The 19,865-nt window shown below is 44.5% G+C and overlaps 1 protein-coding gene across 4 annotated transcripts in view; it reads left to right on the top strand.

Moving 5' to 3' along the window:
• The window catches only part of LTBP1 (latent transforming growth factor beta binding protein 1), a 565,328-nt gene extending 546,078 nt beyond the window's left edge, over positions 1–19,250 (top strand). For all 4 annotated transcript variants that reach the window (XM_030196510.1, XM_030196508.1, XM_030196509.1 and 1 more), the window contains 2 exons: positions 10,403–10,552; positions 18,961–19,250. In XM_030196510.1, the coding sequence (XP_030052370.1) occupies positions 10,403–10,552; positions 18,961–19,133 (323 nt within the window). In that variant the 3' untranslated portion in view covers positions 19,134–19,250. The remainder of the gene's footprint in view (positions 1–10,402; positions 10,553–18,960) is intronic.
• Positions 19,251–19,865: the final 615 nt, after the last annotated feature.

Raw genomic sequence — 19,865 nt, 5'->3', positions numbered from 1 at the left:
TCAGATTTTAGTGCACTTTATTAAAAGGGCCCCTAAGTTGGGAGGAGAAAAGCCATGCATGTAGGTTGAATTTTCCAACCTGCCCACGTTATTTTTTTGTGATAAATACCCACACAAAAATCACATGTGGACTGTGAGTACTGCGTACCTACAGCAGGTTTCAAAGTGAAAAAGTACAGTGTGTGGATAGAATGTACATGTGGGGGTAATATTCAGCCCAAAGCAGTCAGTGGTCTTTAAGCTGCCGACAGCTACAGGATGAACTGAGTGCAAGTATTCAACGCTGAATATCTGGTTACAGTGGCCAGCCAGAAGTTAACCGCATACTAGCTGATATTTAGACTGATGCATGGGTTTTTTGGCAGATAACGTTAGGACAGCTCTTTTGCGGCCTTAACTTAATCTGCTTACTTAAACAATTAGCAGTCTGAATATCTCTGCTAACCAGTTAAGTACCAGATCTGCCCATGGACTGCTCATGCACCAACCAGACAACACAAGGACAGTTAGTGCTGAGATTTTGCTGTATTTTCTGGATAAGTGCTGCTGAATATCAGTGGATAGGCAGACACAAGCAAATTAACCATGCAGGAAGCTCTCCTGCCCTGTTAAATCACTTTGAATGTTGTCTACGTGGTCTTTGTCTCAGTGCAGGCAGTTTGAACAATTTCTTCTTTATACCATGTCCTTTTTATAGTTAGTGGAACTGTTTCAGTGCTGGGGCTTCTGGAGAACTGTACAGCTGTTGGGAGGGACAGGCTACACAGGACTGACCTAGGTGCCAGCATGTCATGCTATTGCTGCTGCTTCAGATCTTCTATGTTCACATCTTTAGAGCACACCCTTCCTGACCACAGCCAGCCAGAAGTTTGCAGGAAGATTCTGGGGCACAAATCAGCCCAATGATGGATCTAACTCCATTGTATGCAAGGTTGGTTGTATCAAAACCACAAATGAATGGCAATCACCTTAGCACACATTCTCTCATTTTGCTTTATGAATTTTCTTAGTTCCTCTTTATTGATTTCCCTTCACTTAGGCTGAAAAGGATTAGCTGCAATAATATTCATAAGTGTATAATCCCAGACAACCTATCCTAAAAATCCTTTGTTTGGATCACTTCCTTGAAAAGCAAGCACAGAAACCTCTTCAAAGTGTCAGGTTCCATAAGTTTAATACCACTGATACATGTTCAGGATACATTGAAGTGAACAGTTGTCTGCATATCTTTTAGCCTCCATAGATAAGTTTTGCATCTCACAGTCTGCAAGAGATACGCCTAAAGGATACCCTGTGACTGAGGTTGTTCTTTATTAGTTTCATGCTACATCTGTAGTCTTCTGTGTAGCCTCTGGATGAACACTGACAGCAGTGTAAACTAGCTTTTTTTTTTTTTTTTTACTTATTTCAATGACGTCTTCATATTCATGGTTCTGCTTTCAAGCGGTTGTAACTTTGCCTAAAGAGCATCTGATTCCAAGAAAATGCGCCTTGGTAAAGTAGACCAGAAGACTTCTGGAATCCTGGTAGTGTGTGGGAAATGAATTTATAACCGCCATCAACAAAAGAGAAGACAAAAGTGCAAGAGATCAAACACCTACCATAACAGTGCCTAAACAATCACCTCACTGCCATACCCAAGCTATCCCCAGCAGCTCTAGACCACCCTTTGGAACCACAAGCCGAATGCCAGATCAGCTGCTAAGAAATCTTCAGTGATCCATGATATCATCTGTGAACAGCATGTAGACATTCTAGGAAAAAGTGAAACCTGGCTAGATGAAACTGGGGGGTTTATCACTGGCTGAACTATGCCCAACAGATTTCAATATCCAGCATCAACCAAGACCAAGGAGGGGTAGCTGGCCTGACTTGGGACACAATCAGACTGCACAGAATTATCATCCCCCATTTTAAGAAAATCAGAATCCCCTTTAATCTAGCTAGAAGAGGAGATACCAGTCTGGCTCCTCATGGTATACCAAGCACTTTCAAACATCTGTGTGAGAACTCCTCAATCTCATTATAAAGGTGGCCTTGAATTATCCTAGGCTAATGATCGTGGGAGACTTTAATCTATATATCAAGACCCCACATACCATCACATCTGTCTTCCTGAATATAATGACAGCACTACAATTCACACAGGTGATCTCCATCCCACAAAAAGGTGTTTTGCAAGGGGGTTGGCATCCCAGAATACTGAGTTAGCAAAATCAAAATAACACGTTTATTTATTTATTTATTTATTTTGTTGCATTTGTATCCCACATTTCCCCACCTATTTGCAGACTCAATGTGGCTTACATAGTGCCGTAGCGGTGGTCACCGGTTCTGGTCTGAACAAATACATAGTGTGCTCAAGTACAAGTTGTGATTGTGGTAGGGTATGGTTCACATTTGGTAAATGCATTGGGAAACATTAAGTGTGAAGAGAGAGATAGGGGTGAGTCCATTAAAGTCTTGGTGTTGTTGTGTAGCAGGCTTTCTGGTTCTTATGTTCGGTTGGTGGGGTATGCCTTTTGGAACAGGTTCGTTTTTAGTTTTTTCTGGAACTTTAGGTAGTCGTATGTTGTTTTTACTGTTTTTGGTACTGCGTTCCATAGTTGTGCACTTAAATAGGAGAAGCTGGATGCATATGTTGTTTTGTATTTGAGTCCTTTGTTGTTTGGGTAGTGGAGGTTAAGATATGTTCGAGCTGATCTTGTTGTGTTTTTGGCTGGGAAGTCTATGAGGTCCTTCATGTATCCTGAGGCTTCGCCATAGATGATTTTATGGGTCATGGAGCAGATTTTGAAAGCAATACGTTCTTTAATTGGGAGCCAGTGAAGTTTTTCTCTGAGGGGTTTGGCACTTTCAAAACACGATTTTTCAAATATAAGCCTGGCTGCTGTGTTTTGAGCGGTCTGGAGTTTCTTTATGATTTGTTCTTTACAGCCCGCGTAGATTCCATTGCAATAGTCTGCATGGCTCAGTACCATTGTTTGTATCAAGTTTCGAAATATTTCCCTCGGGAAGAATGGTTTCACACACTTGAGTTTCCACATTGAGTGAAACATTTTCTTTATGGTGGAATTCGCTTGATTCTCTAGTGAGAGATTCCGGTTGATTATTACTCCGAGGATTTTCAGATTGGCTGCAATAGGAAGGGTGTGGCCTGGGATGTTAATATTTGTGGGTTTGTATGTGTTATAGTGTGATGAGATTGTTAGACATTGTGCTTTTTTCTGTGTTGAGTTTTAGTTAGAATGCGTTTGCCCATGAGTCCATGATGTTCAAACTGAGCTTGATTTTATTGGAGATTTCTGCCAGATCGTGTTTGTAGGGGATACTTAAAACAATCTTCCCCTCTCTCTCTGTAGTAATACCTCTCTTAAGAACTTTAAGACCGAGTTAAAAACCTGGCCTTTCAGTCAGGAATTCTGGTGAGTCTATCTGACTGTATTACCAGCTAAACAACCCTGACCTTTCCTGCTCTTTTTTTTTTTTTTTATTAAAATGCCTCCCCTCTCTCTTCATTTATTACTCTTGAGATGTGAATGTTCTGCTTTCCTATCTTATAATGGAGTTCCTTTTCTTACTTGACTATTGTTTTAGTTTGTACACTGCTGTGCTCTGCTAGTCAGCTAGAGCAGTATAGAAAGTTTTTTTAAATAAATAAATGCCGACCCCCCCCCCCCCCCCTTCCATACATCCCAATGACTTGATTTTGTACGTTATTCACTTGTATGGGTTTGTTTTGTTGTTGTTTTTTTGTTTTTTTCAAAAATGGCCTGAAAAAATAAACACACAGAGCACAAAACTTTGTTACAAATGGTATTTAAAAAAAGGTTTCGAAAATGGTCATATTTCCTATTTGGATTTTGGACGTTTAGCATAACACATTCAAAGTCCAACTTAGACATATGCCCCACCATATGTCTTTATAAAATACTAGAACAAATCCTGCAGAAATCACAGGTAAAATGAACATGTGTACATTCACACCTGTAAAATATATCGGGTTGATATTCAAAGCAATTTAACATGGCCAAAACCGAGCTTCTCATCTTTTCAAACAAAGTAATGCTTTGATGTTTCTCTCATATATACTATCTGCTACCTCATTTGCTTATTTCCGATCTGAGGAAGAAGGGCAACCTTCGAAACCTAATCAAGAAATGTATTAAGTTATGTCCAATAAAAAAGGTATCATCTTATTTTCTTTTCCATGTTTTATTTTGTTTGATTTCTATTGATAACATCTTTTCCCCTAAACCTACCTCTCCTCTCCCTCCTTTCTCTATTTCTGTGCAAGGCACTCTCATTCTCCCTGTCTCATCAGCTCCTAACCTTGGGGTCATCTTCTACTCCTCTCTCCTTCTCTGCTCACATTCAGCAGATTGCCAAAACCTGTTGTTTCTTTCTCTATAACATCAGCAAAATCTGTCCCTTCCTCTCTGAGCACTCACCTAGATTATTGCAACTTGCTTCTCACCGGCCTCCCACTTAGCCATCTCTCTCCTCTTCAATCAGTCCAAAACTCTGCTGCGCGACTTATTTTCTGCCAGAGTCGCTATGCTCACATTAGCCCTCTCCTCAAGTCACTTCACTGGCTCCCTATCCGTTTCCTCATTCAATTCAAATTTCTCTTGTTGCAGGAATTGATGCATAAATTTATGATACTTCAGGAGTCAGACAGCACACCAGAATGAGAGAGAAATCTTCTTTATTTGCCAGCAAACAAAGTAGAACATCAGCATTAAATCTCTTCTTCTCTTTCTCAGCTCTCTGTGTCTTTCTCTCAGCTCTCTGTCTCAGCTGCTTCTCTTCTTATGCTGTCTTCTCCTTCTTCTGTCTGTTCCTTCTGTCCTTCTCTTTCTTCTGAGCTCCTTCTGACGTAAACTGCTTCTTCTCCCACTTAAATACAGTTCTATCTAGCCTAGCCTAGCCCCCTTACTCTCCAACTGGTTAAGGAATAGATTAGCTACCTTGCCTCAACCAATCAGCTCCATACAAATATCAGTTACATAGGTTCCAGACATCCTAAACTGACCTGTGACCTGGGGCCCCTTACACCAGACATTTGGTCTCCAGAACTCCTGCATGTTATTATGATTGATTTCTCATCTATAGCTTAACCTGGGTTCCCTTAGAGGATAATGGATATTCTTACATTTATTATTCTCATATTCCTAGTACTAACTGCTAACTAAACTCTGGCATTCATTAAAGGGGTCAAGGGCCAATCTTACTTAATGGCATACATATCGGGTTATTACTTTCAAGACCATTTCTACATTTTACCTATAATTAATCAAGGAGAAGAGAGCTGACTAGTCCTGACCTCTTTCACCTATCAGCTCCATACATCAAACCAGCCAGAACTGCAGATAATTCAAAACACATGTTGGCCTCTTCACTGCAGTCCTTGCTTGACCTCTCAAACAGCAGACAAAGAGTAATACAGAATTTAACAGACATTCTACACAGACACAAAACTTATTAATTTACACAGAATACAGCATATTCTAAAGTAAGCATCCTTATAAGACATATTCTACATACTTATAATGGTCTCTATCTATATCTAAGCTATCTCCTTATAACAAAATCTACATATCAAGAACTTCTGAAATTATTTCAGCTTTAAACTACAATGTCATATGTCTGGCTCATTCCTTTATTCATTCATAATAATTTACAGCTGTGCCAGCATTTAGCAATCCATCACTCACAAGGGTGAAAGAAATTCCTGTCTCTGACCTTTTTAACCTTTTGCTCGGCAAGCTAGACATTGAAATAATATGAACCATCTGGCATTTCTTCACTTTAGTTGCAAGGTAAAAAGTTAGAATTCAAACTTCAAGCTTTTAATATCATTTCTTATGTATATAATTTCTCAGAGTTAACACTTTCTTTGCCCATGGCTGCCTCACTCTTACTGACCTATAAGTGCATTCACTCTACCGCTCCCCAGTACCTCTCCACTCTTGTCTCTCCCTACGCCCCCCCCCCCCCTCGGGTACTCTGTTCTGTGGATAAATCTCTCGTCTGTCCCCTTCTCCTCTACTGCTAATTCCAGACTCCGTTCCTTTTATCTCGCTGCACCTTACGCCTGGAATAGACTTCCCGAGCCTGTAAGTCTAGCCCCGTCTTTGGCCATTTTCAAATCCAGGCTAAAAGCCCATCTCTTTAACGCTGCTTTTGACTCCTAACCACTACTCACTTGCCCTGTACCCTTTTATCCCCACCTCTTTAATTCCCCTAGCTCTTAGTTGTTCTGTCTGTTTGCCTGTGCTATTTAGATTGTAAGCTCTTTGAGCAGGGACTGTCTTTTCATGTATGGTGTACAGCGCTGCGTATGCCTTGTAGCGCTATACAAGTGATAAGTAGTAGCAGTAAATCACCTGTTTGGAGCTTACCAGTCAGTTTCAGCAGCACTTATCCGGTTAGTGCTGCTGAAAATGTCCAGTTAGTGCCTAACTGAAGACCGGCTATTTTGGGGGTGTTCTGGGGCCTTTGGCTGGTTAAGCACTTAAGCACTGTAACTGCATAAGCAGGACTGCATAAAAGTCAATCCTATCTTTGTGCGGTGCCCCATAGCCGGTTAAGTGCTGAATATTGCACTTAATCAGCTATACTTTAGCCAACTCCACAAACCCAGAAATTCAGTGCCAAAGCCCAGACATGGCCCAGCATTGAATTACCGGACATAATGTTGGCAGCAATCAGCAAAATGCTAAGCACTGCTTGGCTGAATATTGGACCCGATATATATAATGTGTGTGTAAATTACAATTCTACCCAGACTCCATCCCAGAACATTCCTACCTCAAACGCATATACTTTTACAAATGGGGTAATTTTACAGAACATATAATACAAATATTAGCATGTATCACAAAAATTACTATATTAAATGTTCCCTTTAGTGAGATTTTGAGCATAAATTTAGGCATTCAGCCCTAGAAAATTTAGGAGCCTCGTTTTTTAAATTAGGGGCATAAACCCTTTGAATATCAGCACCTTGAAAGAAACAGTGCCTAAAACAACTTACCTGCAAAACTGCAAAAGTACCTCTGCATTTTGCAAGTTACAGTGCATTAAACTTTACTCTCTCCTTGAAATGTCTACCTTAGAAACTTCTGTATATTAATTTACTTACACATTTTTGAAATATTATTTATTTTGCCCTAGTCTTTCATTTTTAGGAAAGTAAAAACTTTTAAAAGCAGAACTTTGCAAAGAATGTACTGATTTCCTTAAAGCATTTAGCGGAATTGAAATAACCAAGTCTTTGTAGTACTGGACGCACACTATATGAGCTTCACACAGGACTTGAAACCATACGCAGTGAATTTTCTCTTGCTTCCAGTCTGTTGCACACTTGGCACTGATCATTTTTCATCATTAGCTGCTAATGTTCCCCATCGTATGTGCTTTGATGAACTGATTTAAGAAACAGGCAATAGAAATAAGGGATCAATTTTCTGCTGGTGTAGTGACCAAGTTAAGTTAAACACCGGCACTGGTGTTTATCTTAATCTGGATATTCAGTGCTATATATATATATATATATAATCAGCATCACAGTGCCAGCACTTTCTGTTTACTTTAGGCCTGCCCTAGACCTGGCTCCATACCACATTGGTAGTATCAGGCTATTCAGTTGTATTTTTGACCCAGTACTATCCATATAAGGGCTGAAAATCTACACATAAACCAGTTATATGTTTACCAACTTCTGGTGAACATATAACTTTGAATATCAGCCTGGGGATTAAATAAACACACACACATATATATATATGTAAAAACTATCAAGCAGCCGTAAACTGCATATCAAAACAATTCAATCTTTATTAAATATTAAACATATCAAAAAATGTTTAATATTGTCCTATCAACCTATCACTTGCACTCAATCTCATTCACACCCCATATACACTATAAAAATCACACCATATAGCAGGGTAGACATATATCAAATACGTAAGCCTCTACATAGAGATATGCAGCAATCCCAAACCTCAAACATATAAACGGCGAATGACCGTACTCACTCGCAAATGTGCAGTAGAGACTTCCCTCTCTGCCCCGCCCCGCGTCAATACGTGATGACAGGGGCGGGACAGAGGGAAGTCTCTACTGGCATGCTGCAGACGTCGGAACCGCTCCCCCTCCCCCGGAGTCACCGCCCCTCCTTCTGGCCCGAGCACTGTGAACTTACATCACCAAGCAGCAGCAGCAGGCACATCAGCAAAGCTGCCGTCGGGCTTCCTTCTCTGCCTTTGTCCCGCCCTCGCCGACGTTACGTCAAATCCTGTATTGTATGCCTTTTCTTCTGCCAATGTTGGGTAAGAGGAATGGATTCCTTGTGACACCAATTGCAGAACAATGTTCAATAATACGAGTCTTCACTTTTCTGAAAAGTTTCCCAATATACTGTGGAGGGCAAGGAAAGATTACTAATAGAGTCACTTCTCCTTTATATCTTGGAGGGCAAAAGAAATGTGGAAAATGTGTGATTTGTCCACATACAATGGAGATATCTGTATTTGAACATCCTAGATTGCCACTGATGCGGAAATTGTATAATTGTATGACTTGTGAATCTGAAGGTGTCATCTATATAATACAGTGTCCTTACCCTCTATTGTATCATCACAGAAATGTGTTCTTCAACTTCCAGTGTTTGATGAGATAAAGTTATCATCTACTAGAAAGAAATGTTCTCTTACATTGGACCATTTCTCTGGAATTCATTGCCTGATGAGATTTTTCTGATGCCTCTTCTTATCTGGGTTTTCGTAGACTTTTGAAAACGTGGCGTTTTCAGCAATGTTTAGTTTAAATATGATATCAGATTTTTTGTGAATTTGTAATGTTGTTTTATATTTTTATTTAATGTTTATTTATTGGTTGTGAACCACTTTTATACCCTGGTAAAAGGCAGTGTGCAATATTAACAAATCAAATCAAATGCAGGGCAGATGCTGGGACACCGCCTGCGTTTACTGCACAGTTTTTGCACTTATTGCGTGTTATTTTTGCCTTTAACATGTTGGAGGTGCAAAATCTTACTGCATGTTAGTAAAAGACCCCCTAAATTAGTCCAACAAAAAGGTGTCACCTACAGCTTGGTTGTGGACTCTTCATTTCCTCATATCCAAGTGGAATAGCAATTCTCCCATCAGGCTTAGAAACTGTCAAAATGGCATTGTTCTTTAGGTTTAAGCACCAATTAAATATTTGTTAACACCATCAAAACGAAATTATTTCTACATCATTTTATATGGATTTAACCATTAGCTTACACTTTCAACTTGACATCCTCTCTTTGGGATTCTTTACTCAGTGGTGACGTTTTGCTGCCATCTATTGCTCAGTTAGAGCAGTTGTGCTTAGGATAACAACCTATCCAACAGTCTTGTGTAAAATCATCAAGGCTATTACTGTATTAGCATTGCAGAAGTCACATAGGGAGTCTCTTACTAAAGGTTAGCTCGCGTTATCTGCAGCAGGTCTCATTTTATTCCTGTGGGCCCTGCTGCAGATAACGCGAGCTAATCTTTAGTAAAAGAGCTCCATATTCATGGGTTGTTAAATTAAGACTTTATATTTGTGACAATGGCAGAATGCGCCATACGGTGAAGGATAACAATTATCTAGAGAAAAACACTGGCTATGATTTATGACATACACAAGAGGAACTCGAAGAGACCCTTTTACTTAAGTGCACTAAGCAGTTAGCATGTGAATTAGAGTGTGTTAACTGCTTCCACACCAGCATGTCAGTTGTAACCACAGTGGCATGGTGGTCAGCGCATGCTAATTCATGCGTTAACTCCATGTTGTGTTAGGGAACGAAAACTAGGCAGTGGTGTTGTGGGCGGAGAATAGGTGTGAATTGCATACTACAGTTAGAGCATGCTGTACTTACCACACGACAACTGTTACATTTGCAATTAGCACAGGTTCACTTGGTGCCTCCTTGATAGGGGGCAATAAATACATCTGCGTTAACTGCAATCAGGTTTATATGTGCTTAGTGCAGTTTTTAGTGCGGTAATTGCAGAGGACATGCTAGGCACACTCCCAACCATTATTACACAGCTGTTGCACTTAGTTCGTTTTCATTTTTGCTGTTAAGGCGGGCTAAGCACAAAAACTTAGCGCACACTATTAAAAGGGCCCCTAAATTGGTAAACTTTGTTTATGTAGTTTAAAGTGATTGGAACTGTTAAGGCTGGTTGGACTTGGACATGGAGAAGCCAAACATAACTACTTTTTGACCCTGCACAATATTAACTCCCCTTCTTCAACCTCGACAAGAACGTTAAAGAGGTATCGACCCTGCAGTATGACTGTTTCACCATTACTTTTTAAAAATTTAGATATGTTCATGTTGTCTTTCTAGGTTTCTTGAATAGCTTTGAAGAGTTACAAGCAGAGGAATGTGGTATACTGAATGGTTGTGAAAACGGCCGTTGTGTGAGGGTACAAGAAGGTTACACGTGTGACTGCTTTGATGGTTATCACTTGGATATGGCCAAGATGACTTGTGTTGGTAAGAGTTCATGTTTCTTTGGACATTGTTTCCTCTAGAAGATATTGGATCATTCTACTTAGAATGCGAGATCTAGAGTACATTAGCAGTATTGCAGATGCTGAAAGCTGTTTTACAGAAGAGCATTCCAATTTGCTTACCAAGTTTGAAACAAACTCAACAATCATTGGATTTGGATTTAACTCATGCATTCTCCAATTGAAGGGCATTGAAAAAAACCTGATAAGTCGCAAAAATCAAATCAAAAGCAGTTCTTGTATTTAGATTTTTTTCCTCTGAAAAGCCATCATTGACAGGTTACATTATTATTATTAACTTTGATACATATCATCAAAGTAATGTCAGAACAACAAAAATAATGTGAAGATTACAGTCTAAAAGCTTTGTAACATTTCTTTTTGTCTAAATATTAATGTCCAATTAATAAGCAGTAGTACTAATAAAATAAGCTAGAATTTATTGTGTTATATTACATCACACTGTATAAAAATGTTAAAAATTCATATCCATGTCATGTTTATTGCACATCACAAAAGTAGTACTTGACACAACTCATAAGTCCACTCACCTTAAAACAGCCAGCAGCAGCTTCTTGGTTTCCCATTTTCATTTCGGAGTCGACGTTATCTGACTAAGTTTATTGCCATTCCTCGCAGATACAGCTTCTGGGTGGCATGATCTACTATTTATTGAAAGTTTAAAGGATGCCTTGCTTGCTTTGGTCATCCATACAGCGGACCTTGCAACCACAATCAGCACCAGTAGATCACTGTGGTATTGTCTGTTCTTTTCCATTCCCAAATTCCTCTCCCTTCACATGTTTTAAGTTTTGTTACAGTTCATTTCCAGTTGTTGTCTTCACGCTTTTGTTTTTTAGTATTTTGGCAGAATAATTCAACATTTTCATTTACGGTTGCCGTGCTCAAAAACATAAGGGATTGCTTTGCCTCACAGGGCTGAATGATCAACTAGGCTAGTGCACACATGAACCCAAAACACGTATTCCATATCATCAAGCTGATCAATCCATAGACTGGTGGGTTGTGTCCATCTACCAGCAGGTGGAGATAGAGAGCAAACTTTTGCCTCCCTATATGTGGTCATGTGCTGCCGGAAACTCCTCAGTATGTTCTCTATCTCAGCAGGTGGTGGTCACACACAGCAGCAGCAGCTCTGGCTAGGCCTCCAAGCCTAATTTTTAGGTTTTGTTGAGTGCCTGGGGTTGAGGGCTCTTTTGAGCAAGTGCAAACCTGGTGGTGCCAGGTCCCTCCTTTTCTCCCCCCTCCCGCTGGCTCCGTTAAAAAAAAAAAAAAAAAAAAAATTTTAAACGTCTTTAAAGGCGTTTATTTCGACGTTTATTTAAGCGTCTATTGCAGCTACTCACTGAGACACCAGGTCGTTACAACTCGGAGCGGACAGCAGGTAATTTTACCTTTTTATAGCGGGCGGGGGTTCCCCGATTCTTCTCCTCGTGGCACATGGCGTCGGAGGGCGAGGGCGCAAAGGATCGCTCCCCGGGTCGCTTGAGCGCTTCTAGAGGGGATGCGGGGGTCTTAAAGCCTGATTCGCCCTTGTTGGGTGGCAGTTTCGTGACCGATGAATGTCCCGGTCCTTCCTCCGGCGTAGCGGTTTTTCCCGCCATAAACGCCCATCCCCCGCTCCTCGCCTCCGCCATTTTGGCCGGCCACGCGGCTCGGACGGCTTCTTCTTGGGCCGCCCTTGAGGTTGGAGACATTAATGCCATGAACGCCCTTAATTTGGGCGACGGCACAGAAGCGGCTAAAGTTAAGAGCCGTTCTTCCCGCGCGGCTCCTTCGCGGAGTTTCGCGCCGGACGCCATTTTGGATGCGCAGCAGGCCTCTCCCCCGCTGTTGCGAGCGCCGGTTGAGAGTGCGCCTAGGGCTGTTGCCCAGGCTGCGGAAGTGCACAGTCTGGGGGGTTTCTCCCCCGAGTTTGTTTTGCTGCTGCATCAGGCCTTCCTCATGCACAACGCTGCCCCCACTCCCTCGTCTGGTAAAGAGGTTGAGGTTCCCAGAGGTAAACGCCCTCGGGTTGATTCCCAGGCCTTGGAGGAATTTGTCTCCTCCGATGTAGATGAGGGCAGCGTGTCTGAGGTCTCCCAACGGTCCTTTGCGGATTCCTTGGAGGAGACGGATCCCCGCTCGGATGGAGCGGATGACCCCTCTGCGGCGCGGCTTTTTCGCCCAGAGGATTTGCCCAACCTGTTGTTACAGGCCATGGACACTTTGAAGATTTCCTCTCCGGAGGACGTCTCTCCCTCAGCCCCTGTTGGCTCTGCCATTATGCTGGGGACGAAGCGCCCGCCTAGAACCTTCCACGTGCATGATGCCATGCACACCTTAATTTCGGCTCAATGGGATGTCCCAGAAGCGAGCCTTAAAGTGGCTAGGGCTATGTCCCGCCTCTATCCTTTGGCTGTGAGTGAACGTGAGGCCTATCTGTGGCCTACCGTGGATTCTTTAATCACTGCGGTGACTAAGAAAACGGCATTGCCGGTGGAAGGTGGCACGGCCCTAAAGGACGCCCAAGACAGGAGATTGGAGGCGGCCTTAAGGTCGTCCTTTGAGGCGGCTGCTTTAAGTTTGCAGGCCTCAGTTTGCGGCTCCTATGTGGCCAGGGCGTGCCTGACTATGGTGCAGCGGGCTTCCCCCTCGGATCATTCCTTGAGGGATGATTGGCCAGCCCTGGAATCGGGCTTAGCCTATGTGGCAGACTTGCTGTATGATGTCTTGAGAGCCTCAGCTAAAGGCATGGCTCAGACAGTCTCTGCGCGGCGGTGGCTTTGGCTGAAACATTGGTCTGCTGACCACGCCTCTAAATCCCGCCTGGCTAGGTTGCCTTTTAAAGGCAAGCTGCTCTTTGGGGTCGAGCTGGACAAAATCGTGACCGATCTCGGCACATCTAAGGGCAAGAAGTTACCAGAGGTCAGGGCTCGGGCTAGTGCTCGTCCCGGTACCTCCAGAGGACGGTTTCAGGAAGCCCGTCGGTACCGCCCGGGCAGGTCGGGTTCTTCTGCCCCCTCTTCCTTTAAGAGGCATTTCTCCCCCAAGCAGCGTTCCTTTCGCAGAGACCGCCGTCCCGGAGGTGCTCCCTCCGGTCCTCCCCCAGGGTCTCGTACCCAATGACGGGGTCTTGGTCCACGCCCCAGTGCAGATTGGAGGACGGCTGTCCTCGTTTCTGGGCGAGTGGACCACAATAACTTCAGACGCTTGGGTGCTGGAAGTCATCAGAGACGGCTACAAGCTAGAGTTCTGCCGACCCTTAAGAGACGGGTTTGTACTCTCTCCCTGCAAGTCTCCGGTCAAAGCTGTGGCAGTGCAGCAGACTTTGGACAATCTGATCCGCCTGGGTGCGGTCGTTCCGGTGCCAGAAAGTCAGCTTGGCAAGGGGCGTTACTCCATTTACTTTGTGGTACCAAAGAAAGGAGGTTCTGTCCGGCCTATCCTCGACCTCAAAGGGGTCAATCGGGCCTTGAAAGTGCGGCACTTTCGCATGGAGACTCTCCGCTCTGTTATAGCGGCAGTGAAGGCAGGGGAGTACCTGGCTTCCTTGGACATCAAGGAAGCGTACCTGCATATTCCCATCTGGCCTCCTCATCAACGCTTTCTGCGTTTTGCAGTCCTGGGCCGACACTTCCAGTTCAGAGCCCTCCCGTTCGGGTTGGCTACTGCTCCGCGGACCTTTTCCAAAGTAATGGTGGTCATAGCGGCCTTCCTGCGAAAGGAAGGAGTACAAGTCCATCCTTATCTGGACGACTGGTTGATCCGAGCCCCCTCTTATGCAGAGTGCGGCAAAGCTGTGGACCGGGTAGTTGCTCTTTTGAGCTCCCTGGGATGGATCATCAACTGGGAGAAGAGCCAGCTGCGCCCGACTCAGTCCCTGGAGTATCTGGGAGTTCGATTCGACACCCAAGTGGGCAGAGTGTTCCTGCCAGACAATCGGATTGTCAAACTTCAGGCTCAGGTGGACCAGTTCCTGGTAGCCTCTCCTCTTCGGGCTTGGGACTATGTGCAGCTGTTGGGCTCTATGACGGCCACGATGGAAGTAGTGCCCTGGGCCAGGGCTCATATGAGACCACTACAACACTCTCTGCTGCAGCGCTGGACTCCGATGTCGGAGGATTATGCGGTGCGTCTTCCCTTGGATCCAGCAGTGCGCAAGGCGCTGAGCTGGTGGATGCAGGCAGACAAGTTGTCTGCAGGAATGCCTCTGGTGACCCCAGAGTGGATTGTCGTCACGACGGACGCCTCATTGTCGGGCTGGGGAGCCCACTGCTTGGGAAGGACAGCGCAGGGGCTCTGGTCTCCTGCAGAGGCGAAGTGGTCTATCAACCTCCTGGAACTCAGAGCCATTCGGTTGGCGCTTTTGGAGTTCATCCCGGTACTGGTGCTGAAGCCTGTACGGGTACTGTCGGACAATGCCACGGCTGTGGCCTATGTCAACCGCCAGGGAGGTACCAAGAGCGCCCCTCTAGCCAAGGAGGCTATGAGTCTATGCCAGTGGGCGGAAGCGAACCTGGAACAGCTGTCAGCGGCCCACATTGCCGGAGTCATGAATGTCAAGGCGGACTTTCTCAGTCGCCATACCTTGGAGCCCGGAGAGTGGCAGCTATCTGCTCAGGCGTTCTTGGACATCACGAAGCGCTGGGGCCAGCCGAGCCTAGATCTGATGGCGTCATCGGCCAATTGCCAAATGCCGCGCTTCTTCAGCAGAGGACGGGACCCTCGATCCCTGGGAGTAGATGCTCTTCTCCAACAATGGCCGACACAAGAGCTTCTCTATGTGTTCCCACCCTGGCCCATGTTGGGCAGGGTCCTAGACCGGGTGGCAAGACATCCCGGCAGGATAATCCTGGTGGGTCCGGATTGGCCCAGACGTCCCTGGTATGCGGACTTGATCAGGCTCTCAATCGACGATCCTCTGCGGCTGCCAGTGGAGCAGGGCCTGTTACATCAGGGTCCCGTGGTGATGGAGGATCCCTCCCCCTTTGGTCTTACGGCCTGGCTATTGAGCGGCAGCGTCTGAGGAAGAAGGGCTTCTCAGACAAGGTCATCGCCACTATGCTGAGAGCGAGGAAGCGCTCTACTTCTACTGCTTACGCCAGGGTTTGGCGTATCTTTGCAGCGTGGTGTGAAGCAGGCTCACTTTCTCCCTTCACTGCTCCAATTTCTTCAGTGTTGGCGTTCCTGCAAGAAGGTCTGGACAAAGGCCTGTCGCTCAGTTCCCTTAAGGTCCAGGTAGCGGCTCTGGCTTGCTTCAGGGGCCGCCTGAAGGGTGCTTCCCTGGCTTCCCAGCCAGATGTGGTGCGCTTTCTCAAGGGAGTTAATCACCTGCGCCCTCCTCTGCACTCAGTGGTGCCTGCGTGGAATCTCAACCTGGTGCTAAGAGCATTGCAGAAGCCGCCGTTTGAACCCTTGTCGAGGGCATCTCTGAAAGACCTGACGTTGAAAGCAGTCTTTTTGGTGGCTATCACTTCAGCCAGAAGAGTTTCCGAGCTCCAGGCGCTCTCATGTCGAGAGCCTTTTCTGCAGTTCACTGAGGCAGGAGTGACTATTCGCACAGTGCCTTCCTTTCTGCCCAAGATTGTTTCTCGCTTCCATGTGAATCAGCAGCTCTGTCTCCCTTCCTTTCGTAGGGAGGACTACCCAGAGGAGTACTCTGCTCTTAAATATCTGGATGTGAGACGAGTCATCATCAGATACTTGGAAGTGACCAATGATTTCCGGAAATCGGATCATCTGTTTGTCCTGTTTGCAGGTCCTCGAAGGGGTCTGCAGGCTGCTAAGCCTACAGTGGCAAGATGGGTCAAGGAAGCCATTGCAGCGGCTTATGTGGCCGCAGGGAAGGTGCCGCCTATCCAGCTGAAGGCTCACTCCACAAGAGCTCAGGCGGCCTCGATGGCAGAGGCCGGTTCCGTCTCCTTGGAAGAGATATGCAAGGCGGCAACTTGGGCTTCGGCCCATACATTCTCCAAGCATTACCGCTTGACTGTGGCTGCTCGGGCGGAGGCCCGGTTTGGAGCTTCAGTGTTGCGGTCAGGGATTTCTATGTCCCGCCCTGGGTGAGTACTGCTTCGGTACATCCCACCAGTCTATGGATTGATCAGCTTGATGATATGGAAGGTAAAATTATGTATAATCATACCTGATAATTTTCTTTCCATTAATCATAGCTGATCAATCCATAGCCCCTCCCAGATATCTGTATTGTTTTATTCTGGTTGCATTTCAGGTTCAAGTTTACTCTTCAGTTACTTCAGAAAGACTTCGTGTTCAAGTTTTTTCACTTGGATTCTTCAAGAGTTAAGACGAGTTTGTGTTACAGTGAGCTGCTGCATTCCTCTCCCCTCCGTTTTACGGGGCTGGATTGAGACTTATAATTCTGCCGGCACTCCCTCCCGCTTCGTGCGGCTGTAGGGCAGTTTTGTACCCCTCCCGCTTCGGCGGTGTTCGGGTCAGTCAGCTCCTCCCGCGGTTGCGGTTGCAGGATAAGCCAGATCCCCCCGCATCGGCGGGGTGGTGTCCCTCCCCCGCTCCGCGGGGATGAGCTGGACGGATTCCCCTCCCCCACTTGTGTGGGGATGAGCTGGGTTAATTCCCCTCCCCCGTTTCGGCGGTGGTGAGCTGGGCAGAGTGTCCCTTCGTGGGTGTAATTCTCTAAGTGCTGAGTCCTGCGGATGGAGCTTTGATATCGACATACTGAGGAGTTTCCGGCAGCACATGACCACATATAGGGAGGCAAAAGTTTGCTCTCTATCTCCACCTGCTGGTAGATGGACACAACCCACCAGTCTATGGATTGATCAGCTATGATTAATGGAAAGAAAATTATCAGGTATGATTATACATAATTTTACCTTACTGTGCAAAACTAAATTGACATAAATTAGCTCTCTAAAATTAATTATAGCAGTAGTAAGCAGATAGAAGAATATTGTGCATGCAAGGTGATTAATATATTAGGAAATTAGCCTTTTTATTTCTTTTCCTTTGGGATTACTTCTTGTGGACTTAACAGGATTTTGCACAAAGCCAAAGATACAATAAAATTTTGCAATGGCTAATACAAGGACTTGACTTATTTGTCAGCAAAAATAAGTAAGTAGATAATGAACAGCCCTGTGAATGAATACATCAGTAAGAAAATCTCAGATTGTCGCTAACGTAGACTTATCAGGTTTTTGCACAACATCCAAAGCTATAATTAATTCTACATTCAAGTACAGAAGGCATTTATTGTCCCTAAGGGGTTACAATCTGTTTATACCTGAGACAATGGAGGATTAAGTGACTTGCCGAAGATCACGAGGAATGGCAGAGGGATTTGAAATGGACTTCCCTGGGCTCAGCTCATTGCTCTAACCATTAACCATAATCATGAGCAGTAAATAAGAAAAAAACTTTTTTTTCTTACACTACCTCAAGGCTAGTGTACGTTAATAATTTTAACCCTACATTTGTACCTGAGACAGTGGATGGTTCAGTGACACCCATGGTCACGGGGAGCATCTGTTAGAGATATGAGATATGAACTTTGATTTCCCCAGTTTACAGCCTGCCACTCTAACCACTATGATACTCCTTCAATGGATTGTTCATCACCGTGTTGCAATTCTTAATTGGGAAAGGGAGGTTATGTCTTAAATTTTAAAAATATGCTAAAGATATACAAAAGTGTCTGCAAATCAGATTACTTTTTCTTTTATACTAATTATTTTTAATGTGGACCTGTCTGATAGAACCCAAAGGATAGTGTATCAAATCCTATATAATAAACGCACCTCCAACGTTCTGAAGCCGAGAAAGTGAAGCCTTCAAGCCTTGAAGCATTCCTGCAATGTTCTGGAACTACGGCTTCAGAATGTTGGAGGTGCATTTTATTATCTAGGATGTCCTCGGTGCTTTTCTGTAGCACATGGGGGGAATTTAATATATGCTGATTAAAGTGGAGGAGTGGCTGGAGGAGAGGCAGGGAAGATAGGACAATCGCTGGGTGGCTGGAGGGGGGCAAGGGAGAGAGGACAATCGCTGGGTGGCTGGAGGGGGGCAGGGAAGAGAGGACAATCGCTGGGTGGCTGGAGGGGGGGCAGGGAACAGAGGAGACTCGCTGGGTGGCTGGAGGGGGAGCTGGGGACAGAGGAGACTCCCTGGGTGGCTGGAGGGGGGCAGGGGACAGAGGAGACTCGCTGGGTGGCTGGAGGGGGGGGGGGCAGGGGAGAGAAGAGACTCGCTGGAGGGGAGACAGAGGAGACACGCTCGCACCCAGCAGTCTCACTCTCTCTCTGTCATACTTTCTTTCACAGTGATGGCAGATGAATTGTAGATTTCTTTTTTGAATGATAGTGCAAATCATTTTTCACTGGCTGTACCTTTGTTTTTGTTTTTCAGATGTGAATGAGTGCAACGAGCTAAATAGTAGGATGTTCCTCTGCAAAAATGCTAAGTGCGTTAACACAGAAGGTTCCTACAAGTGTTTGTGTTTCCCAGGCTACGTACCCTCAGACAAGCCAAACTATTGCACAGCCCAAAACACAGACAGAGAAGACAGTGAACTGGAGTAAAGGCAAACCGTCCAGAGCTAAAGCCCATATACTCTGCACTGTATAAAAGAGGGGGAAGATATGTATTTTTCTTGATATGAAGATTCAACTTAAACCAAAATGTTGGGCTACATGTTAAAAAAAAAAAAGCACAAAATGTATACTCTTAGGAAATGAAATGCAGCTGTTGAAATGCAGTTACAATATGTCGTCTTCAATGAAGTGACAAACCAAATGGACGCATTTCTCTGTATGAAAGAAAGCAGTCAAGTATATATAGTCTGTGCATATGTAAAATTTAAGTGGGAAATGAACCGAGCAGTGCTGTTATTTTAAACAGAAAGTTATTTGTTTTTATATTATTCTTTAAATTGACATTTCATTAGAAGTGGGGATGCTTTACATAAACCTCTCACCAAATAAGCACCAACCAGCTATTCAGTTAAGGAGGAGCCAAAAAATCCACAATATTATCAAGCCCAACTCCTACATATACTATCAACAATTCATTTTATAGATCAGTTAAAGAAATACTGTTGGAGCTATCAGATACGCATGCTTCAACACAGTAACATAGTAAATGACGGCAGATAAAGACCTGTAAGGTCCATCCAGTCTGCCCAACAAGATAAACTCATTTTACATGGTATGTGATACTTTATACCCGAGTTTGATTTGTTCTTGCCGTTCTCAGGGCACAGACCGTAGCGCACTGTTCTTGTACTAAAAGTTCTGAAGCCAACATTGAAGCCC

The sequence above is a fragment of the Microcaecilia unicolor genome, chromosome 3 (assembly GCF_901765095.1).
Source record: "Microcaecilia unicolor chromosome 3, aMicUni1.1, whole genome shotgun sequence".
Classification (NCBI taxonomy): domain Eukaryota; kingdom Metazoa; phylum Chordata; class Amphibia; order Gymnophiona; family Siphonopidae; genus Microcaecilia; species Microcaecilia unicolor.
Note: the sequence above shows the minus strand (reverse complement) of the source record. Positions and strands in the feature narration are given on the sequence as shown.